This window comes from Pleurodeles waltl, chromosome 11 (genome assembly GCF_031143425.1).
Source record: "Pleurodeles waltl isolate 20211129_DDA chromosome 11, aPleWal1.hap1.20221129, whole genome shotgun sequence".
Taxonomy (NCBI): Eukaryota; Metazoa; Chordata; class Amphibia; order Caudata; family Salamandridae; genus Pleurodeles; species Pleurodeles waltl.
Genome location: NC_090450.1, coordinates 714,761,100 through 714,788,732, shown reverse-complemented (window position 1 = coordinate 714,788,732; position 27,633 = coordinate 714,761,100). Strand labels below are relative to the sequence as shown.

Here is a 27,633-nt window from a genome sequence, read left to right as displayed (position 1 = left end):
TAACTGATAATATGCTGTTTTTGTGAGTCACCATATGTTCTACCTTCTTTCAGCCAACAGCATATTCCAGCTTCTCTCTGACCTCTGAAAAACACAAATCTCTTTTCTACTGGTACTTTTGCACCTCAAATGCCACCCACAGTCATCCACCAGGTCCACCTGTTCTCCCCTGCTGTCCGTCAAATCATCCTTTCCTTTGCACCTATGCAAGTCTCATCTATTCCTCGCCCTCCACTCCCATCCTACCAGTGGGCTCCCTCGCTCCTGACGGCCCACACCACACACCCAAAAAGCCTTGCAGACACAACGGGCTCCCCAATCTCTTAACAGCTCCTCATTCTGTTAACTGTCTGCTGCCTGGATCATGCACAGGAGAGGACTGTCATTTCATCGTCTCACAGATTATGCAGGTTATGGTGTGCGCCTCTGAACTCTCTTCACCAATGACCACACATCACAGGGATCTTTCAGATTTCGTTCCCACACATCGTAAAAATGTAGGTTTGTACTTGGAGTGTCTTCATGCCATTTTTAGTAGACACTGGATGTTGTTTTTTTATCTGATTTTTCGTTTCTTTTCCAGACTCCCATTACAAAGACAAAGACTCTGATTGGTCAGGCCGGTGTGTCCTTCACTAACGCGGTGAGTGTATGCTTGATTGTGCCACTGTAGGAAAGAAAAAAAAGCCATAGGCATGTAGGATCTAGTCAGCGACTCCTGTGTGACTTGGTCCAAAGCTTAAAGGGTAGGACACAACACTGTTCCGCAAAATCATTTGTTGCACAAGCAACCTTGAGAATGCATGTCTTGCATTTGCATGTTCATCATTAACTCCCCCTCCCATGTGCCCTATAAACTGGTATCCATGACATTGATTCACCAAATGGGCAAAGGTAACAGATATGACATCACACGCTCTTTGACTCGTAGGTGGCATCACAGGGTTGCCCTCTTGTCTCACAATTAGCCCCCTCATCAGCCTCTTATTTGCTGTTGCATGCTTTATGCAAGGACTTGGAGTGGCAACAACAGAAATTAAACAGACCCTTTGCAGCCATGTTCTTTTTCTGCTCCTACCACTGCTTCAATGACTCCTCAGTGGAGGGATAGTAATGCAGTGTCAAGGCTATCAGATGGCAAGCCAGGGTAGAAAGTGAGACCTCTAGCTATCTCTAATTGACGTTCATGCATAAAGGCTCCGGCTGCAGTTGTCACTCTTCTTATAAAGATATAGCAGGTTCAGATAGTAGAGCTGTCACTTAGATTAAAGGGACCCTACAGGGTAAGGTATCAGAAAACATCTGTATTAGGCCTGCCGAAATTTTAATTATGCCTGAGTAATCAGAGTAACTTCCGCAATTTTGTGTAGCTCTTTTGATGTGAAATTACCGAAAATTATGCACTTATACCCTTTTGCTTAATTATGAGTTAAGTTCACATAAAAATCCTGCTGCAGGAGCACAGCAACAACAAATTTAGAGAGCGCAAACGGCTACTGGCTGCTGCTGTTCGTTTTTCAGGGCATTTAGTACTATTTTCATGCAAAATGCGTCCTCTGGTCGATTTTAGATGCAAGGGTGCATTTTGTGCTAAGAGAATGACGCCAACTACTGAGTTATGCTCCTTGCGTAATTCCTTGTAATAACAGCAAATTACGCAAGTTAATGCCCATCCCTACTCTGCATTTGGTTACAAATGTTAAAGGTTCAGACCATCGACAGCAGTTAGCTACTTAGGAATAGAAAAACAGCAATTTATTAAAGCAGCCATATGTCTTAATACCAAAAACGAATATATTGTTACTTTTACATTCTTTCCAAATTCTTGTATAACCCGTGTTACGCCTTCTTTTTCTCAACCTCCTCTCTTGACTCTCCCTCTACTTTCTCGATTCACGTCTTCCCCTTTCACTAGTTCACGGTGGTCCCCCTTTGCTGTCCGAGCCGGAGCAGCCTCCTGAGTGGTCGTTACCCCCACAACCATCAGGTTTTTAACAACTCGCTGAACGGGAACTGCAGCAGCCCAGACTGGCAGAAACACCAGGAGCCACAGGCCTTCCCCGTTTTCCTGCAGAAGCAGGGCTACCAGACGTTCTTCGGGGGCAAATACTTGAACCAGGTAACAGGCAACCTTGTGGGCAGATACCGCAAACAAGAGTGAAACACTGGGTGCGTGCGGGAGATCTGATTTCCTAATGGGCAAATACCTTAAATAGGCATCAAGGCCAACTACCTCATCTCTCTTGAAGACACCAATAGGGGCACCAGACTTCCTACTGTGGTATGTTCCTCACTGAAGTACGTATCTGGAGATACCAGGGCCTCTGCAAGGTCAAGTGTGGTAGCCTGGTGCCAGGCACGCTGGGTGGGTTATACCATCACAGCGACAGAGGTGGCTATCAGCACTGGGTCAGTCTCGGTGCACTTTTGGTGAGGGGTCTGTGGATGAAAACTCAGCACCTACCTCACTCGTGCACACCCCAGCCATGAACAGTAACATGAAACAGATCCCGGTACCCTCAGATCTCATCACACTTTTTACAGCCTGCTAGCCATCATTGCACATGGCTTCTGAATGCTTACTCTGTATGGATGAGTGTGTCGGTGCGTGTATGGGTGTGTGTCCATGTTCCCTGTCTCCCTTCTTTGTGCTACAGTTCAGTTGTCCTGAGAACAGCCGTTTCTAGTTGCTGGCAGGAGACGTTCTGGAGTGCCTGTTCTGTGTGACCGCCACAAGTGTCTACTGTGTGTGCTGGAGTGTGGCTGCCCCAAGTGCCTACTCTGTGTGCTGGAGTGTGACAGTCCTGAGTGCCTGCTCTGTGTGCTGGAGTATGACTGCGCCAAGTGCCTACTCTGAGTGCTGGAGTGAGATTGCCCTAAGTGCCTGCTGTTTGTGCTGGAGTGTGACTGCCCCAAGTGCCTGCTCTGTGTGCTGGAGTGTGGTGCCCCAAGTGCCTGCTCTTTATGACTGCCCCAAGTGTCTACTCTGTGTGCTGGAGTGTGACTGCCCCAAGTGCCTGCTCTGTGTGCTGGAGTGTGACTGCCCCAAGTGCCTGCTCTGTGGGCTGGAGTGTGACTTCCCCAAATGTTTAATCTGTGTGCTGGAATGTGACTGCCCCAAGTGCCTACTCTGTGTGCTGGAGTTTGACAGTCCTGAGTGCCTGCTCTGTGTGCTGGAGTGTGACGGCGCCAAGAGGCTACTCTGTGTGATGGAGTGTGACAGTCCTGAGTGCCTTCACAGTGTGACTGTCCCGAGTGACTCGTCTGTGCGCTGAAGTGTGACAGTGCCGAGTGCCTGCTCTGTGTACTGGACTGTGACTGTTTTGAGCTCTTCGTGCTAGACTAATGCCCTGAGTGTCTGCTCTGTGTGCTGGAGTGGTTGTCCCGAGTGCCAGGACTGTGCTGGAGTGTGACAGTCCGGAGTGGGCGCAGTGTGATTGTCTTGAATGACTGGTGTTTGTGGTGGAGTGTGACTGTACCGAGTGCCTGCGACTTGTCCTGGAGTGTGGCTTTCGTGAGTGCTTGCTGTGTGTCCTGAAATCAGACGTCCCCTCACGGAGTTAGTGAAATAAACGTTTGTTTTTTAACTTCCAGACGTGTTCCCAAAACATAAGTGTGAGTTGTTTCATTGACAACGATTGAGGGCTTGTCCATACATAGCGAGGCCTATTCACTTGCAGATAGCAGGAAGCCGGAACCACTATCGTACAGTTTTGCAAGTTGTAATGTTAAGCCATACCGCATTCTTAGAAACAATACCTTGTGCAAGACCTTTGATACTACAGTTTACTTGTGTTTGAAGTGCAGAAAAGTCGATTGTATTGTGTTTGTTTAGCTTTCTTAACCCGGAGTGTGGCCCAAAGTGCTTTTCGTGTGGTTGAGTAAGTAGTTTTCTATATGTATCAATTTATATAGCGCTTCAGGCAAGACCATGGACCACCTAATCTGAATCCTTTAGAGTGCGTAGTTGAAGAAGTGTTGAATCTAGTTAGATCTGTAAGCTGATTGTTAGGAAAGGTGCATGATTTGTGGTGATGCGTGAGGAGGGTGCATCAGACATAGTGCACACAGGCATGTAGAAGAGAGTTGTATTGCAGCACGGATTATTGGAGAACTTTAATAGTTGGCGTGGAAGACATAGAATCACACTTTTGCATATACTGACCATTTGTTCATTCTGAGTTTATTCCAGTTGGCTTTATGCTTCAGGAAACTGACAGGTCTTGATAGCCATTCTAATTTGAAGAATGGTAATGATTATCCTTATTTTCTTTGGAAGAATGGTACAGAGCTCTTAATCAATATTTTTTAAAGAAGGGGGTGATCAGGAGCACGGGTAGAGCTCTTCCGGGTCTGAGAGTTCTTTGTCAGTATAGTCTGAGTTGAACGTAGCAGAGCTTTCGACTAGCCAATTACTTTCTGACATGTCTTTTTAAGTTTCATCAAGAAGGGAAAATAGGGCAAGGCTCTCTATTCAGAGAAATTTGGTGAAGACAAAACCTAATGACTGGGGAGATTTTGAAACTGGAAGAAATAACAAAGCAATTACAGTGTTGCACAGAACCTCCCTGGACCCTGAGGCTGAGATGAAGCAGACTGCATTTACCTCAGTAGAGCCAGACTTTTGAGTGACACTTAACCCTGGCTGGAACAGAATATTTATCTCCATGAAATGAGAAAACTTAGTGTATATAATATAAAACAGTGGTATATAACAAGAAAAACTTCCACAACTGCTTGACAAACGTCATCAGCTGGATGAAGGGCAACTGCCTGAAACAACACGTACAAGACAGAGATACTGATCTTCGGAATCAAAAGCTCCTTATGGGACGCATCCTGGTGGCCCTTAGTACTCAGACCTACACCAAGCCCCACTGACCACGCTAGGCATCATTCTGGACAACAAGCTAACCATGACGAATTAGGTCAGTTCCGTTGCTTCCTCCTGGTTCTTCATCCTCTGCATGCTTTGTAAGATATTCAAATGGCTACCCCAAAACTCAAGACGCACCATCAGCCAGGCCCTCATCTCCAGCCGATTGGACTACGGCAACACTCTTCACGCAGGGATCACAGCTCACCTCCGACGACTAAAGGCCATACAGAAAGCCGCAGTCAGATTCATCCTGAATCTCCCTACACAACCCCACATCAGCACCCTACCGCAGGGAACTTCACTGGCTCCCTGTATAGAAAAGATGCCATTTCAAGTTTGTGACCTACGCAGCTGTGGACACACTGACTTGAACCATCAGCCCACCACTTCCCTTTCTCCAACCCTCACCCCTGCATCCAACATAGCAGATGCAGATGTCGCTCCTTCTGCTACCTAGCAGCAAAGACATGAGGTAAGCTGCCATTTCATCTCCGACCTCCCCATCTCTTCCAGAGTTCCGAAAGCCCATGAAGACCTGGATATTCGGCTGCTAATCAACTGAACCCTGCCAGTGCCTGGATATCCTCACTGGTGCCAAGAAGCGCTCTACAAATCTACTCATTGATTGATTATATTATACAAACTGCCTTTAAAAGGCTCACAATGTGACATAGGCACAGGTAAAAAACGTTTTGGGCCAAATATGTCATACAAACAAAGCACAAGACTGCTCCATAGTTATTTCTATGGCTTGCCACTCTTTCTCCCCTTCCCCAGCACACAGGACCCTCGTTTTTAGAAGAATTAACATTTTAATAATAGTGCTCATTTTATTGCCCACGGCTGGATAAAAACCTGATGCCTTCCGTTTATGGACAACACTCCACCATATAGGGTCAAACTACTGAGCTACGTCATTATAAATGGATATAACATCCCACAACTCAACCAGTATTCAATGAGTCTAGGTCTCACTCAAGCAGCCAGCACTGCATGAGGACACCAGCACTAAAATTCGTTACTCTAACCCCTGATATGTGGTACTTGGCTGGCCTGACTGTGCATACAATCTTTATGGCTGTCGGTGAGAATGCCTTGCCTTAGGGTGTTTGATGCTTTGTGAGTCGAGCACTTCTGTTCTGAGAGTGTTCCAGTGTATATACCTCTTCTGTGTTTATGTATGATTGCGTGAAAGTGAGAGAGAGAGAGCACACATTCATGTGTGGGCGCACGCGCCAGCTGTACTTACTCTCCGTTTAACACATGTCTCCTTGGCCACAGTATGGGCATGCAGAGGCCGGAGGTGTGAAGCACATCCCCCCAGGATGGCAGATTTGGAACGGACTGGTATGTGGCAACTACTTTTACTTTATTTCAGATTAAACTGATTTAGTTTTGCTGTCAATGGTAAGCAAATATACAGCATGAAATATGTGAGAGTGTTTTAAATCAGTGGTTCCCAACCTGTGGTCTGGGGACCCCTGGGGGTCCGTCAAACCTCCTCAGGGGGTCTGCGACTGCTTCGAAAATTAAATAATATTAACATATTAGGCCTCAAGCTTTCAGTAATGACTTAGTGTGGGGGGGGGGTCCCTCGATGCCAATAATGATTCAGTGGGGGTCCCTGGGTTCCCGTAATGATAAAGACGGGGTCCACAGAAGTCAAAAGGTTGGGATCCACTGGTTTAAATTATTAGAAATAACGTTTATTTTACTTTATTTAGATCAGCATAGCTAGCTTGCAGATGAGCATTACTCGTCCTCAGCCTGCCTGCACTGACATCCATTTTAAAGCTGCTTAACTAAAAAGTATTGCTTTTATTTGTATGAATGAGCTTTTACGTTCACGTTTCTAGCTGGTGTTTTCCTCTTTTAGAAAATAAACTAAATTCATTTTGTTTTCGTGGTGCTGTAGAAGCTACAAATAAAATGTAAAACTAAGGCTTCCTCAAGAAGAAGGCTATGTGCTGACCGTAACAGTATTTGTAACATATTCAAGGTCCATTGCCCGTGTGAGGTTTAGGAGTTATTTATTAGCTGCACTGTGTAATGTTTTCACTTGTTGCATAAATGTTTTATTATGTTTCTAACTTCCTGTGTAAAGAAACTTCCTCAAGTTGTTTCATATTTGATGTATCATATTTACCTCTTGTATTATTGGTTCATGTTATGTATACTTGATGGTGCAGCCCTACTATCTGACTTTATACTTAGACTTTTTGCTCTCACTATCGAAGGCTGTCTCCATGTTAGACTGTCTGCTGCTTTATACTTAGACTTTTGAGCTCTTTCACCAGAGTAAGACGTCATGTCGGTCCGCTTGATAATTTAATTTAACAATCAACCCTTTCAGCGAACCTGTTTTGACCACTTATCTGAGAGGGATGCGTTTTGAAATTGTAACAGTTTGCCACTTCCAAGTTAGATATATTTACACGAGAACACACGAGCCCTCCTGATGATTTGTCTTCAAAAATGTATCCCAGAGACCAAAAAAGTGCTTGAACCGCTTCAAACAAACTGGGATTGTGTTCTAAAGGAGAAAGCAAATTCTGCAGTTTCAGATATTTTATTTTTGTTATCAATATCTTTACTCTGCTGATAAAGGAAGTTACAAATAAGGATGTGTGTGAATTGATGGAAAAAGAAAACTGAGAAACCAATTTGGGGCAAACCAAACCATGGAAAACCAATTTTATGGAAATCCAAAAGAATCAAAAATAAAGGAAACATTTTAAATAAAATAGAATTTTAAGGACATATTCAACATTACATTAATCTTGGGTGAAGCGTAGGGCTGCTGTGATGTTTTTGGGTTCAGGAATGAGTAATGTTTAGGCTGATGAGAGGTTTTTAGGGGTCAGGAATATTTGAGGTTCAGGCACAAAAATGTTTTTTTTTTAGGGTTCAAAGATGGATGGAGTATAGGGATGGAGAGGGGTTTTTAGGGTGCATGGATGAGTGGTGTTTAGGTGTGTGAGGTGTTTTTAGGTCTCGGGATGGGGGAGTGTAAGGGTTTTGAGAGGTTTTAGGGTTCAGAGGTGGGTGAGATTTTAGAGCTTGTGAGGGTTTTAAGGTTCAATTATGGGTAGTGGATGGAGTGGAGTTTAGGGTGGTGAGGGGTTTTAAGGATTCAGGGATGGGTGGAGTTCATATGTAGTAATTGGTTTTTAGGGTTCAGGGATGAGTAGTTTAGGGTGATGAGGAGTTCTTATATGTCATGGATGGTTGGTCTTAAGGGTGGTAAGGGTTTTTTAGGGTTCATGGGATGGAGTTTGGATGTGCTGAGGTGTTCTAAGAGGATGGTGTAGGGTTTTGGCATAGAAAGGGAATTGCAGGGTTCAGCAATGGGTGGAGTTAGGGGTAGCGAGTACTCTTATGTTTCAGGGATGGTGGAATTTTGGTGTAGAAAGGTCTTTTAAGCTTCAGGGATGAGTGTAGCTGAAGTGTGGCGAGGGATATTAGGGGGCAGGGATTGATAGTGTTTAGGGTTTGTGAGGGGTCATCGATTTAGAATCATCCGAAGTAATTGTTTGACAGTATAAAATATATAAATATGAAATAATGTCCCCTGAAGTGAACCACTGACATAAATGCCTCTTTCAAAACTGTTTCTCAAAGTAAGAACGACACCCATTGCATTGACATTGATAAAATAAGCATTTGAAAGCCAATTTCGACCCAAAAGACATTCTATGAATTGGTTTCTACGAGAAGGTAAATGCCATTCATTCTGAAAATATCCATTAAATAGTTTAGATGATATGGTTTCTCAGTAATTGTATTCCATGTAATCGTTCTTCTATGAAATCACATACAACCTACAATTAAACCTCAAACTTGTCTGAGATAACAAAGCCCAGCATAACTGGGTTAGAACTTTCCCTACATAAATAACTGCTATACTTTCACATAATTAATAATGCTCCTCAAAGAAAGTATAACATGTTGTGGAGGGAAGAGGGGTGTGTAGAACAGAGTAAACACTAAAATACTAATCATACTAGTTCTGGTTTAGTCAAACTCAGTGGACTTGGTTAAAAAAACCTGCAAATTACAGAGCATCACAGTGACATTAGGCCCAACATTTGCAACTCCTAATGTGTTACCTCAAAGTCATATCTTCTTGAAGTTCTAAACTTGTCACTGTTGAGATGTTTGCTCTTGCAAATCTGTGTCAGTATTTCTGTATGCCATCACATAATTCTCTGCCATCACAGTGCTCAAAGCGTGTCATTCGTCTGCAATGGATCATATCCTGGATGCCATGGCAGATGATTAGTGACTGCCACCTCTTTGCAAAAACCTGCTGGTACTTGGCCAAGAAAATCGCAGCAAGCCTGAGGTAGCTCTTTATTGTGTTGTATCTCTTGATGAACAACTCAGACACTGCCTCCAAACTCATTGCACACTATTTCAGGTGGTTCCCTTCATAGTAGACAGTAGCTCCTGCCTCTTATTACCGATCCAGCTTCCAGTGTTCTTTGCAGGGATTTATGTCCTGAGATAAACACAATATGGTCTGGTTCCCCTTTTGCCAGTCCTCAGGTACGATTCTTCATGATGTCCCTTTTCAAGGGGGGATAGACAGAAAACATTTCCTGTATTTCATTATCAAACTATTTGGTAGCTGGAAATGGGTTCACGAATTGTATGCTACTGTCATCCACATTTTTTTATCTTAATTATAGCTTGGTCTGTTGACTCAGCGGACTAAATATTCCACTCGGGGAATCTGTGTTTTACCTCATAGTCACAGGTTTCGATACTTGCATTTCCACCAAGCCAGCAGTTCCACCCTACCTTTAACCCTGAGGTACCATTAGGTTGGTACCATTAGGTTGGATAACAATAAACCTGTGTAATTCAGACAACTTTCTTGGTGGTCTGCATTGCATCCCCCAGAGGAATCAGTGCGTCTACGTTGTCTGCTTGCCAACTATCAATTCTGCGTTCCTGACTCCGAGTGCAGGCCAGTCATCGCCCCTTAGGAGGTAGAGGTTCGCCATCTTAGGTCTCTCTCTTAGCTTGTTGACGGTGCTCCAGTCTCTAAGTCAGAGTTCAGCTCCTCAAGTACCTCTTGCCATAATGTGGCTGTCCACTGGCACTCCATGGTTTGCCTCTGTCTGACATCTTAAGTGCGATGCTGACTACGTTGGGCACATGAGTGCTACTGAGAGATCAGCTGTGTGGCACCTTCTTTGAGGCACTTGACCAGCCCCAAAATCACCTTCCCTTGCATCTCAGTGCAGAATTTAAGTCCAAAATTAGAGGTCGGAAAATGCTGTTAAGAAGAGTATTTGAAAGCTCAGTTTTATATTTCACTTTAGCTTGTGTCATGTTCCACTGGTGGAACATAGTCATTTGAGGAATGTGGATTGTTATTGGGTCATTATATTGGTATGCAGGAGTGGTGGCCACAGAGGAGGTGGCAATGAAGGTTGTAGACTTATCTGGTTGAGAGAGACTTATGTCACAGTATATTGTTGGATTTGGAAGTGGCTAAATAACACAAGAAACTGCTGCAGAAGACTCCTTGTGTACCATGAGCCAAACTAGATAAAACTACATATTTATTTATAAGAAGTTATTTTGGGGTTTTATACTCAAAACAAGCATTATAAGTGGCCTTGCTTTTTTCACACCAATTCTTTATCTGCAACACATGGAATAATATGTTACTCCATAAACACCTTCCTGACTTTCATCCTTGAATTAGTCCTTTAACCCATCCCTCTCACAAACCCCTATAATCCTCTCCACTTCCCATCAATGCCTGCTAGTCAAACTACTTTGGTGACTCTTGCTCAGATATTCTTTTATCTGATACTATCTCTCCTTCTGTACCACCTGCGCCACCTTCCTCCTTAAGACGTATACATTGAGTCTCAGAGATTTCAACTCTGTTGAGGCTATTGTACCTCACAAAGAGCACTAGTTAATGTTTCTAGAATTTCCTTGCATGTGCCTCTTTTTGTGATATAAAATCTCTCAGAAAAAGAATCTGTCTTTGCAGTGGCCAATCATTTACAACAAACCACTTTTATTCCTGTCAACCAGGTTGAAAGACTTAGCAGTACAGGCCACCATTACTTCACCGCCAAGCTGGAATATGTAATTTCACATGACCACATCTCCTAAAAATACAATATTGGTGAAGCATTTCTTCCTTCGCAGGAATCAATGCCTGATGAGGTCAGTGGGTTTTTGGGCCCAAGATTATGTTTTTAAAGTTTCAAAGTAGTCGCAAACCCCCTGAGGAGGCTCCGCGGACCCCCAGTGGTCCCCGGACCACACGTTGGGAACCACTGGTGTAGAGAACGGAATATCAAATTTCAGAACAAACCAATTCTACTACACAGTACAACCCTACAGATTAGCCAATTAGGGATCAACATGTGTTGGGACAAAAATAATTCAGAAAAAGGAATCTGGAGCATCAAATCAACAACTACAGTGGGCAAAAAGGTAAGTAAAAAGGGAAGGTGTCAGCATTTCAGAAGCTTGGCCAAGAGTCTTCTCTGTGTCAACAAAAAAAATCTCTAAAGTCTCAGCAAAGCGTTTAAAAGGGGCAAAGGCATAGAGGAATACACCTCTCAGAGTCCAGGGGGTTCAGCATGGAATGAAGAGTGGGAAAAAGGATTCTGCTTCTTCAGGGTTGTCACTCCTTCCCTTGAGAGTTCAGCTGGGGAACAGTATATTAAAGTTCATAGGGCAAGATGATTCATCAGTCCATCTCTCCACGTGACACTGAAGGTATAACATCTAATAGAAATCGAACATGAGACTCAGACCCTCATTATGAGTTTGGCGGTCATGAGACCACCAAACTCGCGGCGGCAGTCTAACTGCCACGGACCCGGCAGTAAAGACTGCCACATTACGAGTTGTGGGGTTTGGCCAAAGCCAAACCGCCACAACGCCACCGGTGCGCTCCTCCAGGCCAGCGGCAGGGCTAAGAACGCCGGATGTATTAGGAGGCAGTGAACCGCCAGGCTTTTCGCTGCAGTCGTCCCTACCACAAAAACCCTAGCAGTAACGCACCCAGGGCAGGAATACCCGTTCCTGTCGCTGGCACACAAACCCTCACACGTCCACACACAAGCAGCCCCCACTCATCAACAAACTTCGAAACACCACCCTACCGCACACATCCATACTAGCACCCCCACCCGCTCTCACACTACACATACACACACCCCCTCACACATACGCTCCCCCCTCCGCAATCATTCACACCCCCACCCCATCCGCAATCATACACACACCCACCCCCCTCTGGATACATGCACACCCCCTCCTGCACACACTCCCCCCAATGCATACATGCTCACATCCCCACCTCATCCACACTTGCACACACACCCCCTCATCCGCACACTTGCACACTCCCCCTCATCCGCACACTTGCACACAGACACCCCCACTCACTCGGAGACTTGCACACATGCACCCCCACTCACATGCATCCCAATACATACACCTACTCACTCACACCCCGACACACAACCCCTCCGCATACATGCACATACACACCACCAACCGCATGCATGCATCCAGACACCCCCTCTCGCTCTCTCACAAGCATGCACTCAGACACCCCCATTCGCGCATACACACACTCAGACACCCCCATTTGCACACATACACTCACTCAGACACCTCCATTCGCACACATACACACACTCTCACAGATACCCCCACCCCTCTGCATACAAACACATACGCACTCGCAACCCGAAACACCCACATCCCCTCCGCTTCCATTCAGACACATACACCCTCTACGCACACATACATGCACACACGCACACACACTCTGCTACACCTACATGCACACACTACACACATGCACCCAACACCCTCCTTTCCCCTTTCGGATGGTCCACTTGCCTGTTTCGGCGAGGATATTGTCTGGGAGGGGATGGGTCCTGGTGTCTGCCACCGCCAGCACCGCACAGCCGTACAGGACACCGCTGCGTCGTATTACGCATCATAATACAGCAGGCGGAGTCCTGTTGACGTGGCGGTGCTGGCAGTGGAACCGCCTCTCTTCCTCCGTCAGCCAGGCCGACGGGGGTCGGATTTATGTGACTCAAAATATGGCAGTCTTCGGACCGCCAACACTGGCGGTCTCTTGGCGGCAGCGGCTTTGACGGTCTTGCAAAAAGGCCGCCGAAGTCGTAATAAGGACCTCAACAACATTTGCAAAGTTTCTCAGATTTGCCATAAGAACAGTGCCCATCTGTACTCTTCGATTGGAGATTACAACAGATGTATACATGGTCAGTCCACAGTCCTGAATGTTAGTTACTCAAGGACAATTTCTCATACTCATTATGTGTAGAACAAAAGACAGCTATTACCAAGTTAGCATTGTCTTGAGAACGAAATCTGAAAGAAAGGTTCATGTTAGCAAGATGACTAGGCATTTTGGACACAGTCACGAATACAGGGCCTCATTTAAGCTAATGCCCATTAATTAAAACAGCACATTAATTAAATCATACTAATAAAACATTTAGTACGCAAATTATAATTTGAACATTAATAAACTTTCATTAGCATTCATGTTACAGTAACTTTAAATGAATATAACTCTATCAATACATTTCTGTTAATGTGGCGCAGAACTACATTTTCTCTACTCTTGCATATGAATTTAAAACACCTCTCATCAGAAATTAAATATGATTTTAATGCAGACTATTAGTTTACACTCTGAAATATAACATGATGACAATTTAATTTGTTAAACATGAGATTTAGACTTGATACTACATGGGTTTCATCTGTTAGTCTAGAGTGTATGCACACTAACATGGCTTCTCAGTGCATCACTTTACAATCAAACTATTAGTGTTTTGGTTAACATAATGCATACAGTGTCACACATAGATGATCATTGTGACATGAGGGACAGCAGTAACAATTTCTGAAACTTTATCTTCATACCCTGACCTGCACCTATCTGAGGACATGCTGTGTGCCTTTCACTCCTTTACTGGCACCCAATATGGCGTGTTAGATACATAAGAGAAACTATTTTGACCTTGACTTACTGCCGATCTCCAGTTGGACAGGATCTTTGCCCATTCTGTTTACTCTGTGGTCCCTGAAGGATCTTTCTGCAACTTCCTATTGAGTGTTAGGCTTGATGAGTTGTGTGCCATTTCCAGTAGGTCTAGGAGACCACTCCCTTGAGTCGCTGAATGTCCCAGAGTATGTCAACATCTGCCTACCCTATCAGTCTTCCACATCAACACTGACCTGTTTCAGGCCTCCCATGCCTTCCCTATGTTTCAGGGATCCCCAGTAGCTATCCTTTTCAAGGGAATAACAATTTCAAGGATTACATCACCATTATCTCAAATCTGTTTCCCAGCTTCATTTCCCTCTCCTTGCCAGCTCTTTCCCCAGATCAATTTCTTTCCTACTCCAGTGATGAAATACGGGCAAATTGGCCAGGCTATTATACATTTTAATAGATTGTTTCTCAGCCTGTTCCCATTCTCCACTTCTCTTTGGAGGGTGCTATCATCTTCTTAATCTTTTCAGCAGTACTTTCATTACTATTGTGAAGAACTCTAATATTTCATTTTCAATACTTACCTATACCAGTTCTCTGTTTTCCTCCTCCCTTAAGTTTAGCCATTTGGCACAGATAGAATACGCAGCAATGAGTTTTGATTTGAGCACTGTGAGGCAGCTTACCCTCAAAGTGCCTTTGTGGCTGCAGACTGTTCCTAGCCTTTGGGAAATTTCTGGGGAACATCATTGGGATTGAGTAGAGCATGCAGGGCAGCTGAGCCATTGGCATTCATTTCATGAGGTTTTTCTTCCCTGGCAGAGACAGGTAGAATTATGTCACTTGAACATTTTCCCCTCAGATTTTTACATTAGAAGATCCATGTTATTTCCCACCAACTTTCTTAACTCTGATGTTATATGTATTTTAGTTCTGTACATACCTTAAAAAGGGGTAATTTTCTGCCTGTCCATTGTTTTTTTTAATTTAGAAAACATTTTATTACTTTGCAATAGAACATTAGAAAATAGCCAGTGAGGCTTATTAAACACAACAAGGTTAGCAATGTGTTGTGTATTAATCCACATACAAGGGTTTGTATGTTTAAGTATTTATTGTATAAAATGAAGAGCAGACCAAGGGTCGTCCAGAGCGGCCTTCACATCCAACAATCCTCACCTTTTTCCCAACGCGCCCCCAGTTCTAACTTGGGGCCAGATGTACAAAACGCTTTGAATGGCGCAAACACTGAAATTCGCTGTTTGCGCCATGCAAAACGCGCATCGCGATGCTCATTCCCATTTTGCAAGTTGGTAACTTGGTTACCGACTTGCAAAATGGGAATGCAACCCGCAAATAGGAAGGGGTGTTAACCTTCCTATTTGCGATTCGCATCGCGATGCAGAATTGCTTTGTGTCCGCGAACGCAGTCGCAAAGCAATTCGCAGTTAGCACCCATGTGAAGTGGGTGCTAACCCATTCGCAAAAGGGGAGGGGTCCCCATGGGACCCCTTCCCCTTTGCGAATGGCTCTGAAAAAATGAAACCAAATGGTTTCATTTTCTCAAGTGTATTGCAGCCCGTTTTCCTTTAAGGAAAACGGGCTGCAATACAACAACAAAAAACTGCTTTATTAAAAAAGCAGTCACAGACATGGTGGTCTGCTGTCTCCAGCAGGCCACCATCCCTGTGAGTGCAGGGAAATCGCAAGGGGGTCGCAAAATGCGACCCCCTTGCGATTCGCAGATGGTGTCAGAGACACCATCCTGCATATGGGTTTGCGACTCGCAAATTGTGAGTTGCAAACCTGTACTTACCTACATCTGGCCCCAAGAATCATACAATGTCATTCTGTACATACCTTAAAAAGGGGGTAATTTTCTGCCCGTCCATTGCTTTTTTTAATTTAGAAAACATTTTATTACTTCACAATAGAAAATTGCAAAATAGCCAGTGAGGCTTATTAAACACAACAAAGTTAACAATGGCAAGGGCATCATGCATCGCGTATTCGTAGCACTTTAGGGTCTGTAGGCGAAAGACCAAGTCACACTTTTCGTTGTCGATATCTAACTTACATTGAACAAATGTATACATTATGTCATGGTCCATAAGAGGCATGACAATACACACATCAGGAGACCCCACTGTGTTCCAGGAATGTTCTTATCTCTACGTCTAAGGTGTGTTGCCCTTGAACCACAGGTGGTAAAGTTATTCCCCTCTAATCCGCCCACCTTTGCCAGATCTTGGGGTGTTTTGGGAGGCAGCCTCTTGCTTTATATACTGCTATTTCCATAGCCATGCAGTGGTCCATTCCCTTTTTCAGACCAGTAGTGATGGGGGATGAGAGGCCCTCCATTTTTGGGCAATATCTCATTTAGTGAGTGTAAGTCCCACTCGGGGAAGGATTAATTTGTCCCTGTTACCCCCCATTTCATCCATAAGGTGGAGTAAAGCCAATCGGGTAGTCCGGGGGAGTTGCCAGGACAGGACACTTTCCAGACATCAGAACACCCCACCCCAAAATGCCTCAACCATTGGGCAATTCCAAACTGTGTGAATGAAGGTGCCTTCTTCAGTGTTGCAGCGAAGGCACAGTGGTGAAGCTATCACACCCATCCGCCAGAACCTATGACGAGTTAAGTACACCTTATTGAGGTGTTTAAATTTAATATGGCGAAGGTGGGCCACTATAGCTGCCTCTTGAGAAGAACCCAAAGCCTTTATCCAATCCTCGTTTTCTAGGCTCCCGATGTCCACTTCTGATGTTCCCTGAAGAGAGGAAAATGTGTCTGTAAGGTTGGAGATGAGTGTTTGGTAGAGTTTTGCCAATTTGTGGTCTTCCAGATCCCCCATTATACGTTTCCCCTCTAGTGGGTAAAATTCAGGGAGATCTGATAACTCAGAAATGTATGTGGTTAGTGTGTGGCGGCATTGCAAATATTTGAAGAACTGGCCATGGTGTCATTGATAGTCTGAATTCAAATCTCGAAATCATTTAAGTATGGTGCCTTGCATGACACCCCCCTAGGTGGAGATGCCAATTAAGTCCCATTTCTGGAAACCCAACAGACTGCCTGTCTGCGAAAGGCTGTTACCCCACCACAGGAGTGTCTGCTGTTTATTGCTTTTGGAGAGTTGGTCACTCATAGTACCTCTGTTTTGGTGCAGTTGGTCAATTTCCTGACAAGTTTCAATATTCTGCTGTTTTTGTTACTTTGGGGAGGGGTCATTCAGACGTCCTAGAGGGGATAAGATATTCCCTGCATGCGCCAGGATTTTAGTCTGACACCTTTCCTGGGTAATTCTCTTTGTCTTCTGCATTGCTCTAAATCAGTTTGTAGCATAGCAATTGTAATACTGTGTAGGGTGCAAATAGATTTTACAACATACATGGGATTACATCACTGATTCTGCGTGTGGCCTTATTATTAGCAGTAATGGGTGTCATTCCACACTATTAATGTCTTCTCAGAATCCAGCGACAGGAGACATTCCTTTTGTGTTTCTGTGCTAAATGCCTTACCTATTGTGTATGGCCGTCCAAGTACCTGGTATAAAGTAAGGTATATTTGCATTGCTAATTAAAACAATTAGAAAAACCCATGAAAGAAAACCAACCAATCTCAAAGCAACGACTGTTAAATGATGAACTCTTGATTCAAATTTGATTAGACTCCAATGAGAAACTAAGATCCTGTGAAACCAATCACATCAAAAGTCTATGTTACATCCCTGAAACCGTGTTAGATCCATAATTGTAAATATACACCTTATCTTGGGCAGGCAGTACCGTAAAATACAATAATCTATAACATGTACAACTAATCTAACTTAGATATATTTACATAAACACATTTCACAGGATTAGCACGCTATTCGATATGTTCTTCTGAAAAATAGTGCATATGAAGTAAAGTTCTGAGGACTTCTGATGACTGCTTCAGTTCAGAGGATTTTGGGTACTATTTCCTTTAGGACTGTACCTCTCTTTTTCAGATTGAAGCGTGTAGCTATGACCTCCCACATTGTCCCCAAGTATTCCCTATCTTTGCTTGTTGTGGCAAGAGTTCATCACATTGTGTGTGATCATAATATGAAATCTAATCTGGACCGCCGGATAAAAACATGTGCTCCTACTTAAATAGCTCAGTCTTCTATTCAGACCCTGATCTGTAATCCCCTTCCCTTATGTTTTTTGTTGGTACCCTGTTCATGGATTTAACGTTCTTTGTTGAACTGTATATTTTCCTCAAGTGAAACAGTTTAGCGCCTTTCTTATTTGAAACATAATCAATTTCGCTTTCCCCAGGTTGTCACTACCTTTCTTTGCCTTTTAGGTCACAGTATTTTGCCAAAACTGCTCTTTTTGGCAGTCAGGCCTGTACCTTCCATTCTTAGATTAATATAAACTAAAAAGCACATTCACTACTAACCCGATCTGAAATTTCAATTGTTCTTCATCGGTCAAGTGAGTTTGTTGGAGGAGCATCAAGTTTGAATGCTGCCAAAGTATGTCAACATTTTATTTATTTTTCATGAGCTGGTCAGGCCATTGACATTCCAGATCACTTTCACCGGACAGCATGTTGTACTAGCAGCGATGACATTAAAAATTGAGTCAGCATTGGCACAAAACCATCTAATGATGTAATTTGCATATTTTTCTGTCTTAATTTGCTTCATTTGGCTTCTCAACTCCCCCGCTTGCTTTATCTGTGAATCTCCTACTTCCCATTCTCTAGCCCCATCTCCTGAAGAATGAAACCCTTAATATTTGGCCCACTACCTGGCGTGTATACACTGTGCTTCTATGCCCTATTTGTTGTCCTGCATTATGTTTCCCCCAGTGTACTGGACAACGTGTGAATTCACGTTTTTCTGTGCTTTTGTTCATCAGAAATAGCTTACCCGCAGTGTCCCCAAAACTGGAGACAAGGGAATTTCGCTCCTTGATTCTAGTTTATGAAATGTGGCAGCAATTATAATTTAGGTGTACAAGCCCTTTCACTTACCCCTGGCTCTGATAAGTAAAGGTCTTCCTGTAGACTCCTTTGTTCATGGAAGGCGACCGCCTGTTGCCCAGGACCAACCCATGATATCTGTTTTATCTCTTCGCTCGGGGGAGTTTGACAACCCATTGGTTATCTGACGTTAGACTTCTTTTACACTGAATCCCCTACCCGATTTCCCTGTTTTCCTGTTGACGCCTACGGGACTTCTTGGTCTGTCTGAGACGCCACCACAAAACGTTTAAACTGGCTGCCCTGTAATGCACTGCAAGCAAGCTCCTGAAATACATGAACAAAGGTGGAAGAAATTTGCTGTGCTTGTTGTGACCAATAACTAAGAAAAAGATAATGGCAAGTTGGTTCCAGGGTTTATTGGGTTATGCTATCTGATGGAGAAGGACCTTGAATTTGAACAAGTGTGGAACTTTAGTTGCCTCAGGCTTCCCCCATTGGCCACCAAAAATGGATAAATACTGAGCCTGTTGTAACTTGCATGTGATGAAGGCAACCAGTAGTAGGAGCGAGGAACTCAATACCCCTAGGATCCAGCTGAACCCCAACAGCATTTGCAACTGATCTCAATCCTTGGCTCCCATAGGTTTCTTATGCTTCTGGCATCAACGTTGGAGGGTTTGCCAGGTCAGTGATATTCCACTGTGACACCTCCTGTAGCCTCGACACAAGACGTACTACTGCCATAGCTTGTTGCGCAAGTCTCACAGCAATCTCCACCTTTTGCAAGACTAGTGCAAGAACTCAAGATCTCTCCTGAGCTCTTGGACACAAAGGTATATAAACCACATCCAAGACACAACCTTTGCTTGGCTTTTCACCATCAAGTTAGTTCTTGCCTTCACAAGACTTCTTACTCTCTAACGGTTCAGTGCTAGACTTTCTGATGCATCTGGTGTAGTCTGCTGCTCTATAGCTGCCATCTTGCCCCTGCGCCACCAATGACTACCTGCTTGCCAACACTGACTGACATCAAGAACAGCACACAGACCATTGCTTCACCGAAAAGCTGGACTCGCCCACTTAAAACCTTGCTCTGTGCTGCAAGAGTGTGATTTCCCTTTTTGCACTTGAACATTGTGCGTTATCTAGTCATTTGAACAGCCGCTCTGCATCCCTGGTAAGGACACACCCACTGACATAAATGGATAATGTGTGTAAACAGATTGTGGAAGCTGCGTTCCTTGTGGCTCTGGCTAAGATTGGGTTCCTGATATCTGTCCCTTTCCAGGCCCAGAGACTGAGAAGCCTTGTTTATCACACCCTCGACATGGGATGCAGGTTGGAGTTTGTCCTCATTTCACATCCTTTTGACCCAGCCTTCTTGCTGTTCCAGTTCCATATATCATTTTATTTCAAATACTAGTTGCTCCTTCCCACTAAATTCTAGTTCCCAGTTTGAGATGGTTAGGCCTTAGTGTCTTGTGGGTGTTCCCAATTCTGGGAGCGCCTAGCCACTTGAAATCTCAACACAACTGGACATTCCTGAGGCACAGGTTCTAAAATATCTTGCCATCAGAGGGCATTATAGGGGGTGCTGACCCACAACTACTTCTGCCTCATTCAGGCTTGGAGCTGCTTAGGTCTGACCTTCGCTCATTACCCATGAGATTTGCCAGGTCACAAGACGTAGAAGTCTTGTAAGCACCATCTTAAGTTTAATATTGGGAATCTGGGAAAAAGACAGTAGAAGATCCGTTGTGTCTCTCAAAGTCCTGGATGCCAATGCCTGGGCAGGCTGGGAAATTGTTTCTGGGACCTGTCGTACTTAGACCAATACTCAAAGGATCACCCATAAAGAGGGATCAATCTGTGTGAAAAAGTCTGCACCAAAAGCTGCTTGGATCCAGCCACCAACTTGCAAAGTTGTCTAACTTCTCAGCTTTGATGCAGAGGTCAACATCTTGAAGGCCATGGAGACCTTTGAAATAAGTTGAGTGTTTGATGACCCAACATCCAATCTCTGCTATCAGTGAGGTGTTGTGATTTCTGTTTTGCCATGGAATTGAAGATAAGGCAGATACTCGTCATGTACATTGAGGCTTCTTGTCCAGATAATAGTAGCAGTTGTTCCTCGATTCTCTACGTAATTGCTACATTGGTACACCAAAGCATTACATATATATATATATATATGTTCGGTGGCATGTGTAGCTGCAGATACACATGCTGTGCACATCCCGCCATCTGGTGTTGGGCTCGGAGTGTTACAAGTTGTTTTTCTTCGAAGAAGTCTTTTCGAGTCACGAGACCGAGGGACTCCTCCCTTTTCGGCTCTATTGCGCATGGGCGTCGACTCCATCTTAGATTGTTTTTTTTCCGCCATCGGGTTCGGACGTGTTCCTTTTCGCTCCATGTTTCGGGTCGGAAAGTTAGTTAGAATCTCGGAAAAATCGTCGGTATTGTTTGCGTTCGGTATCGGGTTAGTTACAACAGATCGACACCGACTTTTGAAGAGCTCCGGTGGCCCTTTGGGGTTTTTTCGATCCCCCATCGGGGCCTGGTCGGCCCGGCCACGTGTCTCTTCAAGGCTGATGGAACGGACCCCATTCCGCTTCTGCCCAAAATGCCATAACAAGTATCCATATACAGATCAGCATCTGGTCTGTAACTTGTGTTTGTCGCCAGAACACAAGGAAGATACTTGTGAAGCCTGTCGAGCGTTTCGGTCCAGGAAGACACTAAGAGACCGAAGAGCAAGGAGACTGCAAATGGCGTCGGCGCCGACAGGACAAGAGCGTTTCGAGGAGGAGGAAGAAACATTCTCCATCCATGAATTGGACTCGGATGAGATCGAACCCGAAGAAACGCCGAAAACCGTGAGTAAGACGTCGAAACACAAAACTCACGAAAAAAACACTAAAGCCCAGGGGACGCCACCGCCAACAGGCCATGGCTTAACCCGAAAAATAGGTGACTGATCATCGGCACCGAAAAAGGGCACGCTGGGGGGCGAAGTCATCCGACTCCGGTCGAGATACCGCCGCACAGCAATCTCGGGCTCGAAATAGTGGCTCCGAGCAGGTTCGGCACCGAGATAGCGGCACCGAAATGGGTCGGCACCGAGAGACCATGACGCCGAAAGGAAAGAAGGTTTCGTCGGAACCGAAAAAAGCAGCCGAAAAGGTTTCGATACCGAAACATCCGGCCTCGGAACCGAAAACAAGTTCCTACACTGAGGAACAAGGACTGTCCACACAAATGAAGACACATAGATTTGGACAGGAACTAGAAACAATAGAGCCAGACTATACACAAAGAAGGCTCCATATCCAAAAAGAAACAGGGAAGATCAGTACTCTCGCTCCAATTAAAATGAAACGCAAACTTGCCTTTCAGGAAAAAGACAAGCAGCCACAGGCGAAGGTGGCTAAACAAGTAACCCCGCCACCATCTCCACAATTGTCTCTGCAACCATCACCGGTAGCCACTCCACCAATGATGCAATCCCCAACTCATACAGGTATGAGTCAAGATGACCCTGACGCATGGGACCTTTATGACGCACCAGTGTCAGATAATAGTCCTGAATGTTATCCAGCTAGACCGTCGCCACCAGAGGATAGTACAGCCTACGCACAGGTGGTGTCGAGAGCAGCGGCATTTCATAATGTCAGCCTGCATGTTGAGCCCATTGAAGACGACTTTCTTTTTAACACACTGTCGTCCACACACAGCCAGTATCAAAGTCTTCCTATGCTACCCGGAATGCTAAAACACTCCAAACAAGTGTTTGAAGAGCCTGTAAAAGGAAGGGCCATTACTCCAAGAGTGGAGAAAAAATATAAACCGCCACCAACAGACCCCGTGTACATCACACAACAGCTAACACCGGACTCAGTTGTAGTAGGGGCTGCGCGCAAAAGAGCAAACTCACATACTTCAGGAGATGCACCATCTCCAGATAAAGAAAGTAGAAAATTCGACGCAGCAGGCAAAAGGGTGGCGGCACAGGCAGCAAACCAGTGGCGTATTGTCAATTCACAGGCTTTGTTAGCCAGATACGATAGGGCCCATTGGGACGAAATGCAACACTTTATAGAACATTTGCCCAAAAAGTTCCAAAAGAGAGCGCAAAAAGTAGTAGAAGAAGGACAGAGTATCTCCAACAATCAGATACGGTCAGCAATGGATGCTGCAGACACAGCTGCTAGAACTGTCAACACAGCAGTAACAATAAGGAGACATGCATGGCTGCGTACATCAGGATTTAAACCAGAAATACAGCAAGCTGTGCTGAATATGCCATTCAACGGACAGCAGTTGTTTGGGCCGGAGGTGGACACTGCGATCGAAAAACTTAAAAAAGACACTGACACGGCCAAAGCCATGGGCGCACTCTACTCCCCACAGGGCAGAGGCACATTTCGAAAGATACAGTTTAGAGAGGGGTTTTGAGGACAAAGCACGGAACCCACAACCTCACAGACAAGACCCACTTACCAGAGCCAGTATCAGCGGGGAAGTTTTTGGGGACAATATAGAGGGGGACAAATCCAAAAGAACAGAGGAAAGTTCCAAAGTCCCCAAACTCCTCAAAACAAACAGTGACTTCCAAGTCACACATCCCCAACACATAATATCTGTGGGGGGGAGACTAACCAAATTTTACAAACATTGGGAGGAAATAACAACAGACACTTGGGTCCTAGCAATTATCCAGCATGGTTATTGCATAGAATTTCTCAAATTCCCTCCAAACGTCCCACCGAAAACACACAATATGTCAAAACAACATATAGATCTTCTAGGACTAGAGGTTCAGGCATTGCTACTAAAAGAAGCAATAGAATTAGTACCAAAACACCAGAAAGGAACAGGAGTTTACTCTCTGTACTTTCTCATACCCAAAAAAGACAAGAGTCTGAGACCTATATTAGATCTCCGAACATTAAATACCTACATCAAATCAGATCACTTTCACATGGTGACATTACAAGACGTAATTCCACTACTCAAACAACAAGACTACATGACAACACTAGACCTAAAGGATGCATATTTCCATATACCGATACATCCTTCACACAGAAAGTACTTAAGGTTTGTATTCCAGGGGATACATTACCAATTCAAGGTGTTGCCATTCGGAATTACAACTGCACCAAGAGTTTTTACAAAGTGCCTGGCAGTCGTAGCTGCACATATCAGAAGGCAGCAAATACATGTGTTCCCGTACCTAGACGATTGGTTAATCAAAACCAACACGCTAGAAAAATGTTCACAACAAACAAAGTATGTCATAGAAACCCTCCACAAACTAGGTTTCTCAATCAACTACACAAAGTCACACCTTATACCGTGTCAACACAGCAAAAGGGATTGCCACTCCAAGTCCACAAAGGGTTCAGGCATTTCACAATGTAATACAGGCCATGTATCCAAAACAAAAAATACAAGTCAAAATGGTGATGAAACTCCTAGGCATGATGTCCTCATGCATAGCCATTGTCCCAAACGCCAGGTTGCACATGCGGCCCTTACAACAGTGCCTAGCATCACAGTGGTCACAGGCACAGGGTCAACTTCTAGATCTGTTGTTGGTAGACCGCCAAACATACACCTCGCTTCAATGGTGGAACAGTATAAATTTAAACAAAGGGCAGCCTTTCCAAGACCCAGTGCCACAATATGTAATAACGACAGATGCCTCCATGATAGGGTGGGGAGCACACCTCAATCAATACAGCATCCAAGGACAATGGGACACTCACCAAAAACAGTTTCACATAAATCACTTAGAACTATTAGCAGTATTTCTAGCGCTGAAAGCATTTCAACCCATAATAAGCCACAAACTCATTCTTGTCAAAACAGACAACATGACAACGATGTATTACCTAAACAAACAGGGAGGGACACACTCAACACAGTTGTGTGTCCTGGCACAAAAAATATGGCATTGGGCGATTCACAACCACATTCGCCTAATAGCACAATTTATTCCAGGAATTCAGAATCAGTTAGCAGACAATCTCTCTCGGGATCACCAGCAGATCCACGAATGGGAGATTCACCCCCAAGTACTGAATACTTACTTCCAGAGTTGGGGAACACCACAAATAGATCTATTTGCAACAAAGGAAAACGCAAAATGCCAAAACTTCGCATCCAGGTACCCACAAGATCAGTCTCAGGGCAATGCGTTATGGATGAGTTGGTCAGGGATATTTGCTTACGCTTTTCCCCCTCTCCCACTCCTTCCATATCTAGTAAACAAGTTGAGTCAAAACAAACTCATACTAATAGCACCAACATGGGCAAGACAACCTTGGTACACAACACTACTAGACCTTTCAGTAGTGCCCCATGTCAAACTACCAAACATACCAGATCTGTTAACGCAACACAAACAACAGATCAGACACCCAAATCCAGCATCGCTGAATCTAGCAATCTGGCTCCTGAAGTCCTAGAGTTCGGACACTTAGACCTTACACATGAATGTATGGAGGTCATAAAACAAGCTAGGAAACCTACCACTAGACATTGCTATGCAAATAAGTGGAAAAGATTTGTTTATTACTGCCATAATAATCAAATTCAACCCTTACACGCATCTGCCAAAGACATCGTAGGATAATTACTACATTTGCAAAAGTCAAAGCTAGCTTTTTCTTCCATTAAGATACATCTTACAGCAATTTCAGCTTACTTGCAAATTACGCACCCAACTTCTCTATTTAGGATACCAGTCATAAAAGCATTTATGGAAGGTCTAAAGAGAATTATACCACCAAGAACACCACCAGTTCCTTCATGGAACCTCAACATTGTCTTAACACGACTCATGGGTCCACCTTTTGAGCCCATGCACTCTTGTGAAATGCAATACTTAACATGGAAAGTTGCATTTTTAATTGCCATCACATCTTTAAGAAGAGTAAGTGAGATTCAAGCATTTACCATACAAGAACCATTTATTCAAATACACAAGCATAAAGTAGTTCTACGAACAAATGCTAAATTTTTACCAAAAGTCATATCACCGTTCCACTTAAATCAAACAGTAGAATTACCAGTGTTCTTCCCACAGCCAGACTCTGTAGCTGAAAGAGCACTACATACATTAGACATCAAAAGAGCGTTAATGTACTACAGTGACAGAACAAAACTCATTCGAAAAACAAAACAATTATTTATTGCTTTCCAAAAACCTCATACAGAAAATCCAATTTCTAAACAAGGCATTGCTAGATGGATAGTTAAGTGCATTCAAACCTGTTATCTTAAAGCAAAAAGAGATCTGCCTATTACACCAAAGGCACACTCAACTAGAAAGAAAGAGGCTACCATGGCCTTTCTAGGAAATATTCCAATGACCGAAATATGTAAGGCAGCTACATGGTCTACGCCTCATACATTTACCAAACACTACTGTGTAGATGTGCTAACGGCACAACAAGCCACAGTAGGCCAAGCAGTACTACGAACATTGTTTCAAACAACTTCAACTCCTACAGGCTGAACCACCGCTTTTGGGGCGATATCTGCTTAATAGTCTATGCACAGCATGTGTATCTGCAGCTACACATGCCACTGAACGGAAAATGTCACTTACCCAGTGTACATCTGTTCGTGGCATTAGTCGCTGCAGATTCACATGCGCCCACCCGCCTCCCCGGGAGCCTGTTGCCGTTTAGAAGTTGATCTTGAACATCTGTATATTTGTAAATATATTACTTTAAACTACATTATGTACATTACTCCATTGCATGGGCGCTATTACTAGCATACACAACTCCTACCTCACCCTCTGCGGGGGAAAACAATCTAAGATGGAGTCGACGCCCATGCGCAATGGAGCCGAAATGGGAGGAGTCCCTCGGTCTCGTGACTCGAAAAGACTTCTTCGAAGAAAAACAACTTGTAACACTCCGAGCCCAACACCAGATGGCGGGATGTGCACAGCATGTGAATCTGCAGCGACTAATGCCACGAACAGATGTACACTGGGTAAGTGATGACATTTTCCATATATATATATATATATATATATATATATATATATATATATATATACACAAGAATGCATTATACATTAGACATGTGACTCTTGTCATATAGCACCTTGAGGCCATTGACCCACAGAGGTTAGATCCTCAGTCAACCTGCTGGTGTCACATTCTATAGTAATATCTGGCTTGCAGCCGAAAACACACTTCCAATTCGACATCTTGAAGTTGCTGACCAAAAGCGTGATTCTTACATATATTTTACAGCAGCAGGCTCTCCTGCGTCTAAGGTGTAAGATGATGCATATTTGGAGAACCCTCAAAAGTAAGTGGTATAGAAAAGTCATGTTTATCCAGAAGGCCAGTGCTCTTGTCCTGTAATTGTCTCATGGATTTTTAAAGGCACTAAAATCCCAGTGTGAAACATTATTCAAAATAGCATACAACAACGCCTAAGTCTCTAAACAAAATGTTGTGGAAACATCATGAAAGACAGCAACATTTAATGGCTACTTGTTTTCTAAAACCTAATTTAATATTTCCGAAATTTAGAATTAGATGTTGGCCAACAAATCATTAATAACAAGGTTACAATTGTCTCAAAGCAAGATGAGATTTCTTCAAAATGTGGAGTTTAAATGTTGTCCAAAACATGATAAAATACTCCAAAATATCAAGATTATATGTTGCCAGACATGTAACGAGACTTCCCCTGAAGGAGCATGAGAACATATTGCTTAAAGAA

General features: G+C 43.9%; 1 protein-coding gene across 1 annotated transcript in view; it reads left to right on the top strand.

The window, feature by feature from the left end:
- Nucleotides 1-27,633, top strand: part of LOC138266046 (N-acetylglucosamine-6-sulfatase-like) — a 100,977-nt gene that overhangs the window by 22,355 nt on the left and 50,989 nt on the right. Inside the window, exons 2-4 of the mRNA XM_069214373.1 lie at nt 584-643; nt 1,916-2,119; nt 6,161-6,226. Of these exons, the coding sequence (XP_069070474.1) occupies nt 584-643; nt 1,916-2,119; nt 6,161-6,226 (330 nt within the window). The remainder of the gene's footprint in view (nt 1-583; nt 644-1,915; nt 2,120-6,160; nt 6,227-27,633) is intronic.